The sequence below is a fragment of the Nothoprocta perdicaria genome, unplaced genomic scaffold, assembly GCF_003342845.1.
Source record: "Nothoprocta perdicaria isolate Ctin4 unplaced genomic scaffold, notPer1 scaffold_475, whole genome shotgun sequence".
NCBI classification, from domain to species: Eukaryota; Metazoa; Chordata; class Aves; order Tinamiformes; family Tinamidae; genus Nothoprocta; species Nothoprocta perdicaria.
Genome location: NW_020455727.1, coordinates 28,896 through 47,989, shown reverse-complemented (window position 1 = coordinate 47,989; position 19,094 = coordinate 28,896). Strand labels below are relative to the sequence as shown.

Here is a 19,094-nt window from a genome sequence, read left to right as displayed (position 1 = left end):
AAAAATAGGGGACTATCCTCACTGGCTTAAATTAGAATCATTCACTTTGTTCAGCATTTCRGTTGCCGTAAGGTGAGGCTTTCTTTAACTACTGCTAAGGAAGGTAGGCCTGCACCTCTGAATATATTTGTAGGAGCTTTTTTCTTAGAATGATTAAGGAGAGTGGATAATCCAAACCCTCAGCTGAAAGCCTCCACTTCCCTCCCACACACCATGYAGTGATTAGTTCAAGGCATAATAAGGGCCTTGATGTATGCAAGTTTATTTCTTAACAAAACTTTTTTTTTTTTAGGAGAAATTCACTTGGAGGCATAGCACATTGTGTGTGAGAGGCACAGTATTTGAATTTTCAGAATGGGTCTCTGTGACGTGGCAAAGCTCTCCTGTCTTTGTGTCTCGACGGGCACGGGCAGATCACAACAGCTTGGGGTTGTCATTTAACCGCAGGCTGGAATACAAGCCTACGTGCCGCACYAGGTTGGGTTCCACCGCGTAGGCGTTCTCCCCCTTAGTTCGTAGCAGCGAGTAGAGGGCTATATCCTTAGCAAAACCCTGGCGGCAGTGCAGCCCCTTCAGGTAGCTTAAGGCACGGCGGGCAGAAGGAGCGGGGAAGAGCATGGCAGGCGTGCAGCATTCAGTGACAGGCACAACATTGTAGAGCGTGGGAGCCAGGCGGCGCAGCTCCAGCATGTAGTGGCGTCCCACCAGCTCTGAGAGCACCATGCTGTACAACGCAAAGAACAAGACAATGGGCCAGCTAAGGCTTGGGCGGCCGGCTGCCCAGGAGTACACACAGTTCAGTACTGGCCCCAGGAACATTCCCAAACCTAGCCACTCCAGAATTCTCATGGGTTCGGGGTTGAAATAGCGTTGAAGTCTCTCGGGGTGGTAAAGCTTGAAGTAGAGYGCATCTCTGAGGTATGGCTTGGAAAAACGGGCCAGCAAGAGGTGCTGAAGGACAGGGAATATCTCCTCCTCTGGCACAGCGTCATCTTCCACTATCAGGATGTACTCTGGGTTATAGACTGACAGTGACTGCTCAAGGCAGAAGACATAGTCCTGCTTCTCCTTCTCAAACTGGTTCATTCTAGGGTTAGGGTCCTCCTTGATCTGGTCACGACTAACCATGGGAAAAAAACTGCTAAGCAGCCTCACATCCTGGTGGCTGTGAGGGTCTGGTTCCACATTGCAGAGGAGGATGCGGTGGCTTTGGCAGCGTGTGCCACACCGCCGGAGGAGGTGGTGGAAGCGGGAGGCTACTTGCAGGACGTAGTGGAAATCACTCCGCCGCTGCACAGTAATAATGGTGACAAGCAGGAAGGGCCGGAAGGCCTCACCGCTGGATGCCTCAGTAGTGTTCAGTACCTGCAGCTCCTCAAAGTAACGGAGAGCAGCCTGACCCTCCTGTCGGTTCTGCTCCAGGAACTCCTGGCTCATGGGGGTCAGGTGCCAGTGCCGCAGGTAGAAATAGGAGTGGAGGAGCCGGTGACACATCAAAGGAGCCAGCACACCGAATGTCACCACGGTCAGCRTGAGGAGGTGCATGAAAGGGCTGGACCAGCGGCACCACTTCCCATAGAGCTGCCAGCCTTGGTGCAACATGGCTCCTGGTGAAGGAAGGCACTCCTGCTCTATTCATGCCCCCATCAATTCTTCTGCATCTGCTTTGGATGGCAAGATGTCATTGGTGCAATGGGTACCAAACTCACACTCTTTCATCAAAACTGGAGAGGAAGAGAAAAGATGGTTAGTGAAATAGGCACTGACAGAGCAGGGAGAATGTGATTTGAGATGACGAAAAGTTGAGGGCTCGTCACTGAGTAAGCCAAAGAAAAAGTTCCTCAATGAAGGTCCTCCTTGTTTGGAGGACATCACMGTGTCATGAGATGCAGTTTACTAGAGTAAATATTTCCTGCAAAGTGCCCMAAAAGTTTTTTTCAGCATACAGGAGATCTGATCTGACCTAGATCTGACCACATTTCTGTGCTTGTTACTGTTCTCACAACTTGCAATTAACAGATATCGTGGGTGCAGGAGGTGTGGATAAAGCAATCCTTTGCTGAAAAAAGAAGGGACATTGCCATTCAGTCACAATCATACAGTAAGACTTGGTCACAACCAAGAACCAAAACCAGTCACACAGTCTTAATTAGCTTATATTTGGGAGACAATTTTTTGCCTTAGTGAAGTGGCACATTTGTTTTCTGTCACTCACCTTTGCAAAACTAAACATGTGTTTATGCGGTGCTTCCTGGAGCATGAAGCAAGATAACAAAGGTACCAGTTTACCTCACAAAGGGCACATATTTGCTAGGTGCAGTATGTATCTCCCAGATATCTCCTCCTCTCTAGAGAGGACATATCTCCCAGATATGAGACRTATCTCCCAGATATGTCCTCCTCTCCTACCTCCTCTGCATCCTCAGCAGCAGGATGAACAACTTGCTATAAGCCGTTTACTTGTAAGTTAAAAGTATGTGCTTTTAATTTGAAACTGAAATTTATAATATTCATTATACATACATTTATTAGATACACTCTAAGTAAGCACTCCTCCTCCTCCAGATTAGAAATTGTCAAATTTGGCTTTTCTGTCACAGAATCTTAGAATCCTTATGGTTGGAAAAAGATCTTCAAGTTTAACTAGTCCAACTATCAGCCCTTCAATACTATGCCTGTTAAATCATGTCCCTGTGTGCCTCATCTACACATTTTCTGAACACTACCAGGGACAGTGATTTTCTCTAGGCTGCTACTAACTCAGCCTCTAAAAGCCTGCCTATTAATAGCTTTCCAAAAAATTAAGACAATTAGGCTGTTTATATGATTTCTCTAAATGTCATTAGTTTCCCTTTTAATCCGCTGTTTGACTGTCCTTTTCTGTGTTCTCTCACACAATCACAGAGAGGTTAAGGTTGRAAGGGACCTCTCRAGRTCATCCAGTCCAMCCCCCTGCCCCAGCAGGGACACCCAGAGCACGGGGCACAGGGTGGCATCCAGGCGGGTTGGGAAGATCTCCAGAGAATGAGACTCCACAGCCTCCCTGGGCAGCCTGTGCCAGGGCTCGGGCACCCTCACAGTCAAGAAGCTTTTTCTCAGATGAAACTTCCAGTGCTTCAATTTGTGTCTGCTGCCTGTTATCCTGTTGCTGGGCACCACTGAAAATAGCCTGACTCCATCTTCTTGACATCTTCTTTAAGATAGACACTGATAAGGTCCCCTTCAGCCTTTTCCAGTCTGAATGGGTTCAGCTCTATCAGTTTAYCCTCACAAGAAAGATGCCGCAGGCTCCTCATCATCTTCACAGCCCTACGCTGGAGTCTCCAGTAGCTCCATGTCCCTCTCGTACTGGGGAGCCCTGCCCTGTTTCCAGCTCTCCAGACTTGGCCTCAGCAGGGCTGGGCAGAGGGCAGGATCAGCTCCCTCCACCTGCTGGTCGACACTGGCACTGTTCTGCCTAATGCACCCCGCGATACCACAGGCCTCCTTGGCCACAGCGGCACATTGCTACATTTGAGTTGCTGATTTTAGTGTTGGGGGGAACTGTCTCCCATTGACATACGGCAATCTGACAGTCTCATATGCTAGAATTAATGAAAAATACAGCAGAGGTACTCGAAATCTTTGCTAGAGGCCAGGCCCTTCTAACATGTTGTGAAATCTCAAATGCTTCTTGGACAGATTATAGGATCAGTGTTATGCAAACCCATGATTCATGAAAGCACAAAACTCACACAATCTGTTGTGTAGTTAAGTAGTAATAGCATGAAATTTTCACATTGATGTATGAGAATGTGCAGTATCTTTGCAAATAACTCCTTCTATGCTGATAATAAGATGTTGTTTCACTAACACAGCACTGTATTCCATCAATGCACTTTATAAAGGCCCTGATAGATGCTTTTCAGCCACCAGAACCCAAGCCATTACGATTCAGCATATGAAGACCTGATATCTATCAAAAATGAAGACTTTATATGTAACCGCACTTACTCAAAATCCAGGGATTTCCCTTTTCTCATGTTCTGCTAACAAAGCAAAAACATTAACAAAACAAACAAATGCAGAATATCATTCTGTAGCTCCATAGTCACACCCACACTGGTTATGCCTCTGAGTTTCCTTTTGGTGTGAGTTGCACTGTCAACGTGTTGACAGTTTGCAGAATCAGACTCCAGACTTGAAAATGAGGACTACAGAGGGAAAATATATAGAGGTGATGAGCTAAAAGAAGGTTTATTCTTCAGGTAACAATTACTTTCTACCTGCCAACTCTGCTGGAAATCTGAGGTAGATGAAGTATGAGCCTGCATTGAGCTCTGCAGCTTTGAGGTTRTATGTTCAACCACTAGAGATACCCATTCAGGCAAGAGCCCTTATACTGTCTCATGCTGAAATGGGAGAAAGAAACAGATGTTGTATTTTCTATGCAGCACCTCATGTGATGAACCCCAGTGATCCTTGCCTAAGGTGTTGCTCTCTTGCTATGCAAGGGAGAGGCCCAACAGCACCATGAAATCGTGCTGCCTGGATCCCTGATCCCTGTGTGGGGGACCCCTGTGCCGAGGGACCAGTTCTGCTCTGGATTTTTCTGCTTGGAAAGCTGTGCTGGGTCTCCCCCTGCCGACGTCCTGCTTCATGGCACAAGGAGGCTGAGAGGTTGCAAGCTGAAAGCAAGGAAGCTAAGACAGCAAGGAGGACAAATGGGGAGAGAATGGAGAGGACACCTGCCAAGGCCTGGCTTTGGCTTGTGAGTTCTGTAACTGATGAGCCAATCCAACCAGATTGTGGTCTGATCCTGCAACTAAGAATAGTTAAAGCGGAGCAACCGTCAGACCGGTGCTTCTACGAGGCTGTGAGCAGCCGTGCTGGGTCTCCTATTCGTTATCAGTCTGAAGCCCCATGGGGAAGAGTCCGTTGCCTTTCGTAGCAGAATAACCACAGAGCCTAACAGCTGCCAAAAGCACATGAAAATGCAAGAAATACTCTAGTTTGTGCCAAAACAAGCTCCAGGATGTAGAAAAGAAGGAAACACTGGTTTCCTTTTTTTTTTTTTTTTTTTGGACTATAATTGTAGGAACTAGGGAATTCTGAATGTAGGTCAAACTTATTTTCAGTCGACAGAAGTGAAGCTTCATCCCCTACGCAGAACTCAAATCCAAGAGTTCTAACTGTTTTCTACTCATCAGGGTGGTTCTGATTTTACCTATATTTTCAGAAACTGTTAGTACTGGCTTTCTCTTTTCTCTATTTTTAGATGTTCCATTTATTTTCCTTATAAATGTAGGTAATATTGGTAACTGAAAAATAGGTCTGAGGAAAAAAATAAGAATCTAAATTGCATTTTATAGTGGGTTAAAAATTTTTATAAGTCATGAATAGTCACTTTGCAATAGTGTATTACTTCCAGTAAAAGCCATTTTTTACATGCTCTTTGTGGAAGTATGTCAGCAATTACTTAATTCGTTTTTTGGAAATTGTAATTAACATAAAGTTGTGTATTCAGCATGTTTCCATATTTAGACATTTAGTCACTTAATTTGGCATCCGTTTGGGAAAAGCGGCTTTGCATCCAAATCTTTTCTTAATTACTGGGCTGTTTAGGAAACAGTTCTCTGTGTAACTAAATGAGGACAGAAAAAAAGTATAACTTCCTCTTTAGTATGCAAAACACTGTCTCCTGCGCTGGTGCTTTAAAGGAGAAGCTGATTTTTTTGCTTTTCAGAACACTTCTGCAGAGGGACTCCTGAGGGCAGGTGTTCCTGGAGCAAAGCTTCCTACAGATTTCAAAACTGTGAAATACAAAGAGATTTCTAGACAGACACTGTATGTTGGTAGAGGTCTTCTCCCTCTTCCACTGCCTTATCTGTGCCTTTATGATTACAATATTAAGTGATTCCTCTTTGACTAACTAAACTTCAGTGTGAATGTGAGAAGCCATTCCTAACATGAACAAAACAAAAGGCTCTCACCAAGTGCCACAGATAGGCCGACTGTTCAATCTGGTAGCTACCTGTCCCTAGCTCAGCCGTAGCGATAGTAGTAACTATCCCTACGCTGATAGTTACTACTAAGAGTAGTAACTCACCTTACACTGAGTGGCAGTTTTAACTTACGTGTTGATCCTGCAGTGGCAGGAAAATAGAAAATAGAAACCCCTGTGTGAAGCATCACTAGCCCCCAACCTAGCACTATACAGACAGGCTGCAAGCCCAGGACCAAGTACATCTAATGATTAACTTCTTTGAATAGAAACGAGACCTTTGTCTTGAGGGTGATATTGTTAGTGCACCAATTAAATTTAACTGAAATACAAAGGGAGTTTAAAAGCAAACAATCCTGTTTGAATCAAATGAAGCTGCTGAGAGGTGCTTGACAAAGTCTTAAATAGCATTATAAATCTTCTACAGTTATATATAAGCCTGCTCTCAGTTCATTGTTCTATTTGGATGCCTTCATCTTCAGAAAAGTATGTTCCCTACCAAAAGCTGATCCATATTCCTGGACCAGATGGACATCTTTTCTCATTTGGGATATGGCAATTCCTGTTCTGCTTTCTGGACAGCTTTGAGTCRGTGAGGTGTCAGATAATGTTTTTGCAATGAATAGCTTCTAACTGAAAACTGTGTTGTGCAGTAGAAGTCAAGCATGCAAAGAGCCATTACATTTAGATAGGACATACCATGCATTTAGAAATGCATACCATCCTGACAAGAGCTCTGCTCCTAAAAGCATTCAGCAGAATACTAAATGGTAACAACTCAGCAGTTCATTTCCAAGGTGCATTACTAAGAGGCATCAAACGTATTTCCTGTATCAACTTCAAGCAGTACTTGAAGCAGCTCTGTAAAGAAACTCAGATAATGCTAGGGCTAACAACTGGCAAGGATCCATATAGGTTAGTCATGGATACAGCTAAATTTAGAGTGAAGTAGACATTTTCAAGAGAAGTTATTAAATGCATTTTTTTGCCTTTGCTATTTGTCACACAATAATATAAAATGAACTGATTGTTTCCTTTAAACTTTCATTTAAAATAGTCCCTGCTAAGGCAAAGACAAGCAATGCTGGTGATGCAGTGGATTGCTCAGATCTCCCCAAGAGCCTTATTTGTTCTTGCTCATGTTGATATTTTTAAACCAAAGGCATAACATTGCCATAGCCTAATACTTAGGTTAGTGGTAACTTGAGTAAGGAAAGTGTAGGGGGCTCTCATGGCCATGAGAGGCGGAAGTCAGTGGCATGTGCACTCTATTTTGATTCACTATTTCACAAAGCCTGTTAAGAAAGATATATGTCTTTTCCTGTCCAAGGACATGTAATTTAAATTCTATGGGGGGCGGGGAAGAGCGTAATAGGCAGTTATATAGGCAGTGTTTCTTAACCAATTTCAATTACCAAACCCCCGAAACAGAAGATTTGCATCTTGAATGTGAACTTGCTGATAAGCTGGTTTGCTTTTCCCATTTGACTGTGATGGGCAAAGCCAAAGAGTTATTAGCAATTTTTACAAGTTATTAATAAATTTCTAGAAATACAGGGACCACAGCTTGGAAGCTGCTGCACTAAGCGGCGAAGTACAATGATATGGCAGCTGGAAGACAGTTTTCCCATTTGCCCTAAATTAAAAGAACAAAGCCACCAACGAAACAGACTATGAAATGGAGTATATATTAATTACATTATTTCCTCAAATTCTCTCCTGCTTCTCAAGTGGGTTAACTTTGTACTGCCATAGCCAAGTGACCAAAGCTCACTGCAGACACCTAGCCGCCTCTCTATGTATGCACAGACATCATAGAAAAGTAGTACTGAGGCTGATTAAGACTAAGATCTAGGGGGAGCAGAAGAACCCTGGAGAAGAGTCCTGCAAAATAGGACCATACAGAGACTTAGGACAAGGAGCTCTGGGAGGAGTTTTGCAAGATGACACCAAAGGTTTATACAGCTTTGAAATAAATTATGCAATCTGCATCCGTCTAAATTTACATTCTCTTCTCTGCCAGAGGAAACAAAAATGACATGCTGTTATAGCGCTGGGTAATGATCTATATAAAAACTGCTGCATATTTTCATAGAGATCTGCTTAAAGCTGTCCAAGAAGTAAAAAGAGGCTTTTAGTTTGAGCCTGCTTCTACTTTGTTATAAAACTTGCATGCACATTTTTGTTAAAAAAAGAAAATCCATTTTAGACAAAGCAGTCGGCATCAACTAATACCTTTTTCTGTCCCTGGTATCTCAGAGCTGAATGTGCTTTCACTCCTTAGCTACAGAGGTGCTATAGATAACTTGTATTTAACTCTTTGTGTTACAGTCCTTTCCTAAAAGAAGGCCAAGGTCTTATGTAAGATCCTGTACATAAATATACTTAACAAGAGATTGTTTTGCCTCAGTGGGTCTCAGCATAAGAATATAAAATGTAGGAACAAATTTGTTTTTCCCAGGTATGCAGCAAATCAGACTGTTTTTGTCTGTCATAAACAGCTGGCATCTTGTAGTTTAGTAATCCACGTGGGTAAATGACCTAGAATAGTTATTGAAAAAGAAACTGAATGTGGTATTCARTTTATTGGCATTAATGAATTATTTTAATTAACAAGTTAAATAACAAGTTATAGAACAGAGCAGGAAAAAAAAAAAATCTTAAACACAGAAAAGTCTGTCCAGAAGGAGCTATTCCAGAACAGATGTGAATGAGTTATCCCATTACAGCTATTCCAGAATAGCCCCTTCTGCCATAGCTTTTTTTATTAAATTTCTATATACAGATGTGCCTGTGGGGCTTGCTAATAAACCAGTCATTTCACAATCTCTGAGATGGGAGCGTGTAGATTAGATTAGTTGTCTGAGCAGTCGGGATTTGGAAAGGACAAGGATGCAGATATATGAAATGGSGAAGAGGAAAAGAAAGCAGATGTGCTGATTGCTGCTCAACTCAGGAAACGTTGCAGCTTTTTGTCCATTTATGACTATAAAGTCATGAGTTAAAAAAGGTAAAAGAGAAATGTAATATCATCTTCTTGTGAGTAAAGGCACTTGGTAACAAAGCTGTAAGTTTCCAGTTGGAATAGGTCACTGTAACAACAAAATATAAAACGGCAGCAAGTACCATCAAGAATATTCCGAGTCCAGTAGTGTGCAAAGGCAAAATGTTTGGTCATACTGATAAGCAGCATGTTTCTTTTCAGAGGCACAGTCTGCAAACATTAAATTACTACAACCTCTTTTTCCGTATTTACTTGACTTTGAAGGACTCAGTCTTCCCTCTCCCATGTTGAAACAGATAACATATCCTGGGTAGAAATGCATGGTAAATGGAATGTCCTGGTTCTGAGGTGTATTGGTAATTTGCTTGAGCCCCAAGCAAAGAAAATGAGATAAATACAGTAGCTGAAAAATAGTAGGTTATATAATTCATACAGCTTCATAGCTCTTTTTGGCCAGACAAGAAAGCAGCAGATTTCACATGTGCAAGGTAATCTTTTTGTGGTTTCTTATGCTAGAAAAGGCWGCTGAACTGGCATGTCTTTGTGACAGCCCATTGGTTGTACATTAAAATTGTTCTTTCGGTGGTTTCTTTGTCGACCACATAAGAAAGAGCAAGCATGTGAACGTGTAGGTTCACTATTGGTATATTTTATATATTTCATGTCTTGCTGCACCATCAGCTCAGCTGCGGATTTCCTCCACAACCTATGACTTTAAATGTCACTGACTTCAGACCCTAGATTTCTTAGGTGCTCTTCTTTGCTTTCGGGAGAGCTGCCAGGTAGCACAAGGTGACCCTTAAAGCACTAGGATTAATAGCAGTTACCTTAGTGATGATGGTCGAAGAGGAGGGGGTGTTAGATAAGCAAAGCTGATCCCCCTCTCTGCTTTCTCCCCTCGCAAGACCGCAGAGGCGCAAGCAGCATTTCCGTGTGCGCGGCCCTGAGCCTCCTGCCCAGGTTTTCAAACAGAAATTCTGGCGATGCTGCTTTTGTCTGAGGTTTAAGGATTCACTGGGACAACACCAAGCCGTAGGGAGGAAGCTGGCTATTTTTCCCTTGTTTCCTTAAATTCTTTTTTTTTTTTTTCTTCCCTTAAGGGAAGGTTTCTGCAGGTCTCGCCAATCTCTGACCACCCCCTCTTCTGCTAGTCACCACCTTGGGTCACGTCCCCAGGGCAAGCACGAAACACTGAGCTGGTTCCCACGGGGCTTTCTGCTTTCTGCCTCTCAAGCGCCCCAGTGACTGGGGCCCATGGCAGCCGGTTCCTGGAGAATGTGCCCATCTCGGCTGCTAGGGAGGCCGACAACTTTGTGCCTCTCCTCACCCGGCCCTGCAAAAGCTGGAAGTGGCTCCCGGAGCAAAAGCACCTCCCGCTCTGCCCATGGGGCGCCTCTGCTGCGGGGTGCCTGGGGCCCCGCCAGGTGAGCAGCGTTCCCTGTATYCCGAGTCCCCGCTGGAAAAGCAAAGCCAGACCCACTACCACAGCCCGAGCCATAAAGGCAGCAACATGGGACGGAAAATGCAGCGTGAAGAAAATTACCCTTCTCTGTTCAGCAGCCTTGCGAGTCAGGAGACACCCTGGAGCGTGCAGGAGCCGCGGGCTCTCCGTAAATCCAGCATGTCCCTTGCTTTCCTTTTCCCTGCTCTCCAGCGGCATGGGCTGTGCACCACCCAAACTCGGTGCTCCTAGCAGAGGAAATCCGTGCAGCTCTGTTTTCTGCTGTCTTGCCACTCTGCTTGTTGCTCACTTCTCTCCTGCAAATTTTTCTCCTCCCTCTCAGGCAGTGAGGGTGGGATTAAAGGCATCTAAGCCTGAACATGTGACTGCCCAACAGGGAGATGCTTAGAAAGAGGGGACAGACAAACTGACAAGAGTGAAAAAGCCGGAATGGAGAGGGGAAGCAGGTATGTGAAAGAGAGTCAAGGAACAAAAGGCAGATTGTCTGCAATGTGGAAGGGCTTTGCAGGGTGGAGATCCCGGCACAGCTGGAGTCCCTGATTTCTGCTCTGCTCCTGGAATGCTTTCCACTAGGACTACTGAAATATTAACCCGATTAGTGCCGGAGAGCTTTGTGGTCATCTGTGGCTGCATAAAAAGCCCTCTCCTAGCTAGGATTTTCGAATGACTCAACTATATTTACACATTTCTGTCACCACACCCTTATGTCACTGCCCTGTCTTGCTTCCGATCCCTCCGGGCGGTTCGTGCTCCGACTCAGGCCGTACATGCTGCGGGCCCGTTGCCAACTCACACGGTCGCGGTGCCTTTGCGGATGGCAGGGTCACTCCCACACGCTCAGCTTGCGAGCGAGATGGTGGCTGCTTTACCTGGACGTGCTCCGTCACACAYAGAAATAACAGCGCTACCACTCATATTTATACTGATTTATACTGATTTATACCAAGAGGGGAGGCTCATTGGCTATGACAAATTTGTAGGGGGCTGTTGAGGACCCCAAAATCATACCAATGTGATTGAAGAGTCCTGTTATCACAGTTCTAAATTCTACACGTTATTTCTAGTCACAGCTTATCTGAAAGATGATACAAGCTTTGAATTTTTTTTTTAATGCCTGCAGCTACAGAAAAAAGGAAGTGAATGCAAATTAGGTAGGCTAAATTGTTATCAGACTCTAACCTCCCTTTAATGGAAAAATCTGAAATTAAAAATAAAAATAAAAAAATAGAGAAAAATCCCTTGCATTGTGTATTTCTATGTTCTGTCAAACACAGATGTAATTTGCTACAGCCCAGTCCTGTGATCAGAAAGTTCTAGCATGATGCATCTTCTTTTTTAATTTCAATTTTAATGTCTCAATTTGTATTATTCCCTCTCATAAACATTATAAATAAAAGAACTCAATTATGTGCACCTGTAATCCTCAATTCTTACAATTTATAGAAATTATCACTTAGCTGGAGCTTCATATTGTTGAGGTGATGTTGATGAAGGGGAAAGTAACACAAGAGGAAAAGTAATGCTCTGAATGGAAATATCATCAAGCATCAAGCTTTGTTTCCTACGGCATTTTGCTCTCCCAGGAAAAGGTCTTCTCCCCTGGCAGATTTGCCAGATGTCCCCAACGGCACCTTACCTTATTATTCTATGAAAGTAATATGAAAACACAGAAGAAGAAAGCATAGTTTCTCAGGCGATTTATTTCCCATTATCCTTCTTGCTGACCATCATTTGCTGACAGTTTTAAGGACAATGATTCCTCCCACTTAGATTCATCCCTCCRCATCCCACTCAGATGTTCCTTCCTAGGCCTCCAAATATTGCTGTATTAGGGAAAAAATAAAGTAAAAAAAAAAGTGATGTGACAGAAAAGAGKCAAAGAATGCATGGAGGTGTCAGATATAAGGGACTGTACATTGCTGGGAGGTCTGTTAGCATGTTCTTGGGATTAGAGCTGCAGAATTCATAAATAAAAATACAGAATGATGGTTTTATCCCATTGCGTGGCAATATGTGTGTGGGAGAGCTATGAAGTGGCATCACCAGAAACACATACCACATGGTAGTATCTAGTACTACAGTTCAGATACATTTTCAGCCAGCAGAGTAATTTAGCAGTAATAGATYGACAAGAATGGCAATTTTTCAGGGCAAAAGTTACAGTAATTATTATCTTGTGAGGACCCCTGTCTGTCGTCTTCCCTGCTGCCACATCTCTTAACTCCTCACTTCTCAGGTTAGTCTGAGTTCTTACCCCTGAACAGCTCTAGGACTCCTCTAAAACCACTCCTGTTAGACCTGAAAGGCTGAGGGTGGAGGGTCACCAGCAATCTGGGGGCAATGACACYGTTTAAAACACAGTCCTGCCTGCTCATTTCTGTCAGTGGGTTTCCCCTGCTCAGTGCCAAGGGGGACTGGTCTGACTAAAGAATAAACCTTGTTTTATGATGGGCCCTGTGCTGCTACCTGGGGCACTTCATTTCACCCCATGGAACCTGCCAGCCGAGCAGGGAGGGTTTGGAGAGCACCAAGGAACATGTGGGAACAGCCGCTGCTCAGGCTGCCTAACTGCAAAATAAAGTGCCGAGGAGCAGCAGCTGTTAATGAAATTATTCAGCCTGTAGCAGGTCAACGTTTTGAAGTTATAATCAGGAAAATAAACAAACAAACAAACAAAAAAGAGGTGAAAATTGTCTCTAGGCAGGGTAAGTTCAACCCAGGAATGCAGACCTGGGTATTCTCCTRTGGCAGAGCTGCCTTCTCCCCAGCCACGCACTCAGCTACTCCAAGAGATCTCAGGACTACACATTTGTGCAAGGGAATGGGCTAATATTTCCTTTTGGTTTGCCTRCAATCGTGTATGGCTCTTGTCTTGTGTAGCAAATGCCTGTTAGAAGGATGAGCCATCAAGGTGATTTAGATATTCTTCTGTGTCCCTGGAAAGCCACAGAGCAGAAATACAGTGTCTTGAGGCGACTGCACTGGATTCCTATGGATTTATGTTGCTTCTACCCTGTACATCACTGTTGTCCCTGAATATCCTTGGCACCTGCACCATGTTCCTTGCCACACTACCACTGTCCACATTCCTTAGGTTTCCTCCTATGCAGCATCTCCTGCTCCATCACACGTTTTTAGCAGAGGGCAAGTAAGTTGCATATGCAGTTGGAGATATGGCTATCTGACGTCTACATAGACTCTGCAAGCAATACGTAGCAGTGAACTTAAATTTGAGACTTCTCTTTCATCCAGTTAAAATAGAATTTAATAAATGTATTCAGGGAAGTAGTGAAATGCCAGGAAAAAAAAAAAAAAAAAAAAAGATTTTGTAAATCTTGTATCCTTAGGAAAACATCCAAAGTGACTGCATTTTAGCAGGAGAGTGAATCATGTGTATTACTGGTATGTACATACAGTATATGGCCAGTAGTTAAGGGCTGTGCCTCACCTGCAAATACTTCTTTCAGCTATCAGATGATGMTAATAATTATCTAGTTATTTCTTCACCTTCAGCTGCATTGTAGGTATCTTCTCCCTGCAGAGAAGGGAGAAACTGTCTTAAAAATCTGATTTAATATTTTTCTTCTCTTGCTAATTGTTCAAAGAAAAAAAAAACAAGTAAGTAATATTTCCCATTTCCATTATGTCTTTTAAGAAGCAGCAGACATTTCTGATAAATTTTAAAAATGAAATGCAATATTGATGAATACCATGCTACATGAAATGGCTTTCTCTGCTTATCTTTCAGATCCAGTATTGATCACCTCAGACAAAAAGTATTCAGAGTCCTTTGTTCTTTACTAGAGGCACAATGAGCTCATATGTCAGGACTATTGTGTTTGACTGTAGAACAACAGGACTGAGATAAAATACAGGTCCAACGGGGATGAATTCATGCTGGCCTGGCAGTCCAGGGCATAGAAATGTTCTCTGAAGGGCTGGAATCATTTCATCTCTTCTTTATGCTGGTCTGCACACTGGATTATCCACCTGCTGCCAAACACTCCTCATCTCCTTTGCAAACCTTCACTCTATGCARTATGTATGTACAAGTGCATTTCATATTTTCCAGACTTGTTCTGATAACTTACATAATCATATGATAGATACAATCTGGTATACTGTTCCTCTAAGGTCTTCCAGCCTGGCTGCAGATATCTGCTAACTGTAATTTCCTTTTGGAGACTACTGCATGTTGCACTCGCACATATATACACACACAAACATATTCCAGGCTTCCTTTGCTTCCCRGAAGAAATCATTAGGTACTTTGATTATATATATGTTAGAAAACAGCAATGTATTAAATGATGAAAGAATTTTAGAAGGGCTGTACCTGTGGTAGCAGTCATTGAAGTCGATGTATCTTATCTATTTAATTGTGTATATTCTGGTGATCCAAGTTACCAGCTGTCTCACTGCATCATCCTGAACTCTGCAGACCATGAGGTGGATATTTCAATGACAGAGACAGAGGTTTTATTTAGAAATGGAATGAAGAGGCTCTTTAAACTATCTGCTAAAATACACTGGTTCTCAGGCACTTGTTCTGTGTTTAAAGTTTTGAGAATAATCTGGAATGGTTTTCTTTTTGCAGATGATAATACAGAGAACCAGTAGAAAAATGCTGGATTAACAAACTAGTTAGTTTGCTGGATCAGATAGGAATTTCCCCCAGGSCCTGCTGAAGAGCATTTAACTATCTCTTACAGAATGAAGTAAGGTTTATTTTGTGTGGTTGCTGGGCGCATTTCACTAACAAATTCTGTGCCTATGTGAGAAGCACAAAGAGTTACTCATTTCTATTGCTGGGAGGAAATTGCTAGGAGACAAAATGATTTGAAAATTTTAAATGWTTTTAATTCACTTTAGCTGAATGTTCTTTCAAAGTGAAAGAAGCAGAATAATTAAAGCTTTTTCATTCTAAATGACAGTTTCTGTAAAGAAAGTAACACAGAGACTAAGTGGTTCACTTTCAATTCATATTTCTTAATTAACTCCAATTAATTTCTTTGAGTTTCCACAACCTCCCCAACTCAGGTCATTGGCCTTACTTCAGAAGGATATTAATGTCTCACCTAGAGACAAAAATGTCTCATCTATATCAGACACCTACTATAACATCTATGCCTGCATTATCTAGACTAAAGATATAAGTAATTTCTCCATGATATATTACTTTTTTAAATTTAATTGCTGATAAGTAATGAGCATGTTCAGATAAATCTCTTTCCTTGCCCCATCTCATAATGTGAAATGCAGAGCTTACCAACATACAAAACTCTTGAATAACAGCTGTTTAAGTGCATTATAGGCATGGATAGTGGAATTTGGGTTGTTTTGAGGAAACTAGTGATAACTGTTTCCAGAATCATAACCTTACAACATCCCTCCATATACACACAAAAAGTTGAGGGGCTGGCTGCCCCCAACAGAGAGAAAAAGKAAGAAAACACTCAAATTCTTGCTCCATTTTCTGAGACTTTGATCCCTCCTCCTTGTTACTGAAATTGGGCAGTTAGATAGCAAGGCTGTACCTAATAAACCTGTTGGTTCTGCTTAGTCTAGGTCTGGGTCTTAGTCTTTCCTTCTCCTTCCTTCAGATACCTGACAGGATGAGAAAGACAGAGCTCTTTTCTTCTGTGTGGCCTTAGTTTTAAGTGAGCTCTTCCAACATTTCCCTTTTTGCAGCTCTGGGGCTCTTTGGTTCTTCATGCATTTCCATTGCGAGGGGTGTGGGTGTTTGGGTTATTATGGAAATTCCTACTTATGATTCATGGAGTTGTGCAAAGCTACTGTTGGAACTCTAAAAATAAATCATATTCAAAGCTTATTTTGGATAAAAGCATACAGGGACTTTGTGAGTTAACAAACATTACTAAGTAGTATGCATGTTTCTCAGACCTTCTTATTTCATAAAATAGAAAAATGTAATCATCTCCTGCCTTAAAGCTTGTRTTCTCCATTTGACTTCTAGCATCAAGTGTTTCTTTACCACAGGAGGACAATTTCAGAAGCCATGTCTGCAAGACAGAGGACAAATCTGAATTTCTGTGCAGAATGTGTGATTCACTTCCACATTTCTATCTAGTTGGTTCAAATCAGGTGAAAATTAAATTTCATTCCTAAACCAAAGTCGAATATAATTCATATGTCCCTTACGTATGTACGCTAAGTATTCATGCCCTCAGACAGTATGCTAATATGGTGAACCCAAATAAGCAATAAGTGAAACTGAGTCAAAAAACTCATTATGACTGATTATTTTAGTTATTTTTACTAGGATCACCTATCAACAGCATGCAGTTTCTTCTTGGCAATTCCTCCCAAGAGCAGTACAGTCCGGCCATATGAAGGATCTTTTGAGATACTGTCCTATGTGCATCAACCTTTTAAATTTAGCTGTGTATCTGCATGCTGTCTGTCTGGACACACTTGGACTTGTGAAGAGTCCACATCATGGAGTCTCATCACTTTGATTTACTGAAGAGGAATCATTTCAAACCCATTTCTTCCGTTGTTTTTCTTCCTGGGACGTGTATATGCTATTCTCCTTACAGTCTGAGGGGCAGCAAATATTTGAGCTGTCATAAATTACAAATGCTTTGATATGTAATTTAGATTGTTTTGGCAAGACAGGTAATCTTATCTCAATTCTGGTTATGAGACATCAGAAAGTCCTGTTTATAGAGGTGAAACCAGTCAATCTGAGAGTCTTTATGATCCCAGCTGTAGGATGCAACTACTGGGAGTTCGGAGTATCCTTACCCCTACACAACTTAACCCAACCTAGAAATAAACTGAATATATTTCTTCAAATCAGGCTCCTCTCTGCTCATGTTGCAATCTGTGCAGCTGCTTTTCCAGCAACGCTCTGCCCCAATAATTCAAATTCCTGAGCAGCTCTACTTTTGAAAGAAATATGTGCTAAACTCTCTCCTACTGCTACTGCGGCTGAAGGATTGTGGCTAAACCTGCAAGTTTCAACGAGGAGCAACACTGCGTATAACACTGCTAACAGGGCGAAAATACTTCCTCTGCACCTTGTGAGATTCGGTGAGATTAGATTGCTCAGTTTTCCCACTTTCTTCACACAAGCATTTCAAGCATTTATACTCCCTCCCTTCCTCACTCCCTTTAGTCTCTTTAGTAATACTTTTGCTAAAAAAGATTTCAAAGACTTCAGCCTTATTATCTTTGTGTAAGAATTCACCAGGATGTGACAGTGAATCTATAAAGGGCACGAGGGAAGAGGCATATTCTTTCTAAAGAAGGCGGGGGCAAGAATCCCAGTGCTCACAGAAAGATTACCTGCTTTCCAGGGCTTATGTAAGGTCAGAGTGACAAAGAACTGATGGAGGAGAGCAATTTTCCTATCTTCAGTGTGCCGACTGTGTTCAAAAGTACACAAGTGTCTTGAAATTGAGCTATCTCTTTATTTGTACTACAGTCTGGCTGGCTGAAAGGACCTTCCCTTTTAACTCCCTTTTTAGGGCAAGCTCAAGTCTTTACCCATTGCACTGGGTAAACAAGAGATCAAAGATCAGTTTGGATATCTATTTAAAGACATGGCACAGATACTGAAAAGAATGTGCTGAATATGAGGCTGCGTTGCAGGAACAGTTTTACTTTTTTTTTTTTTTTTTCCCTCTCTGTGAAGAAAACGGCCAAGGAATAAAGGATTAGAAGAAACAAGATGAAATAAAAGTTTGACTTTCCATAAAATTACAGTTTTGCTAGGCTTTTGTTCTAGACAACACAACATCAGCAACCAAAAAATAGAGGAGAAAAATGGCATAAAGAAAAGTGGAGAAAACATAAATGTTTGAAGGTTTATTTTAAGTGCAATGCAACAGAAAAATTTGTTTCAAAATTTTTCATCATGTGTTACCTGCAGTAACTATCAACAGGTTCCCTTAACCTTTTACTCTCAGCAAAAGGTGCCTTCAGCTGAGAAGTGGGTGGGTGGAGAATGCACTAGCAAATAATCTTTTGACTTTCAAACAGACACTTGAATGCAAATTTTCAAAAATTCCCTAAGGTTATGCCTCAGGGAATTCCCTTTTTTAGCTTTGTTGCTTGAAGATTACATGCTACTGTGCTACAGTGTAAACACAGACTTCCACTACCCTCCATCAATGTTCTCTTAGTTCCTCATAAAACTACTGAAATTAATGTGCTCACCAAACTAGTTGTAGCYGCAGCCACAATTAACTTCTTCACTTTTCTTTGGAAATTTAGAATCTAATTCCATCTAAACTCTCCTCTCTAGTTGGAATTTATGTCTGGGGACAGCAGCCCAGTTTATTGTGACATTGAGGTASGTGTACAGTTTTATTGCTGGTATTTTCAAATACAGAATCAACTCTAGAGAAGGCAGAAAGAGAACAARCACAGAAAGCTTGCAGCTCTTTAAAATGTAGAACTGTTCCCAACACACAAGCAGAAGAGCCACCTAGCCAGGCTGCTCCCACTGGCTTTTCCTGTTCAGATTTATTTTCACGGAAATGCAGTTTTACACAATTCCTGAGTGGAGCTGGGCCTGGGAAGACGCTGCTTCCCGGCACGTTTCCGCACACAGGCGTTTTGGGCAGCCTGCACTGTGAGGATGCCCTTCAGCACCCTCCGGGCCCGCAGCTGASTGT

General features: G+C 42.3%; 1 protein-coding gene across 1 annotated transcript; it reads right to left on the bottom strand.

Annotated features, from left to right (window-relative positions):
* Nucleotides 1–294: 294 nt before the first annotated feature.
* Nucleotides 295–10,818, bottom strand: TMEM246 (transmembrane protein 246). The gene is made up of 2 exons (XM_026047092.1): nt 10,531–10,818; nt 295–1,724 (listed from the first exon to the last, which is right to left on the bottom strand). Exon 2 carries the CDS (start codon nt 1,600–1,602, stop codon nt 415–417), a length of 1,188 nt encoding a protein of 395 aa, XP_025902877.1. The 5' UTR covers nt 1,603–1,724; nt 10,531–10,818; the 3' UTR covers nt 295–414.
* Between the last annotated feature and the right edge of the window lie 8,276 nt (nt 10,819–19,094).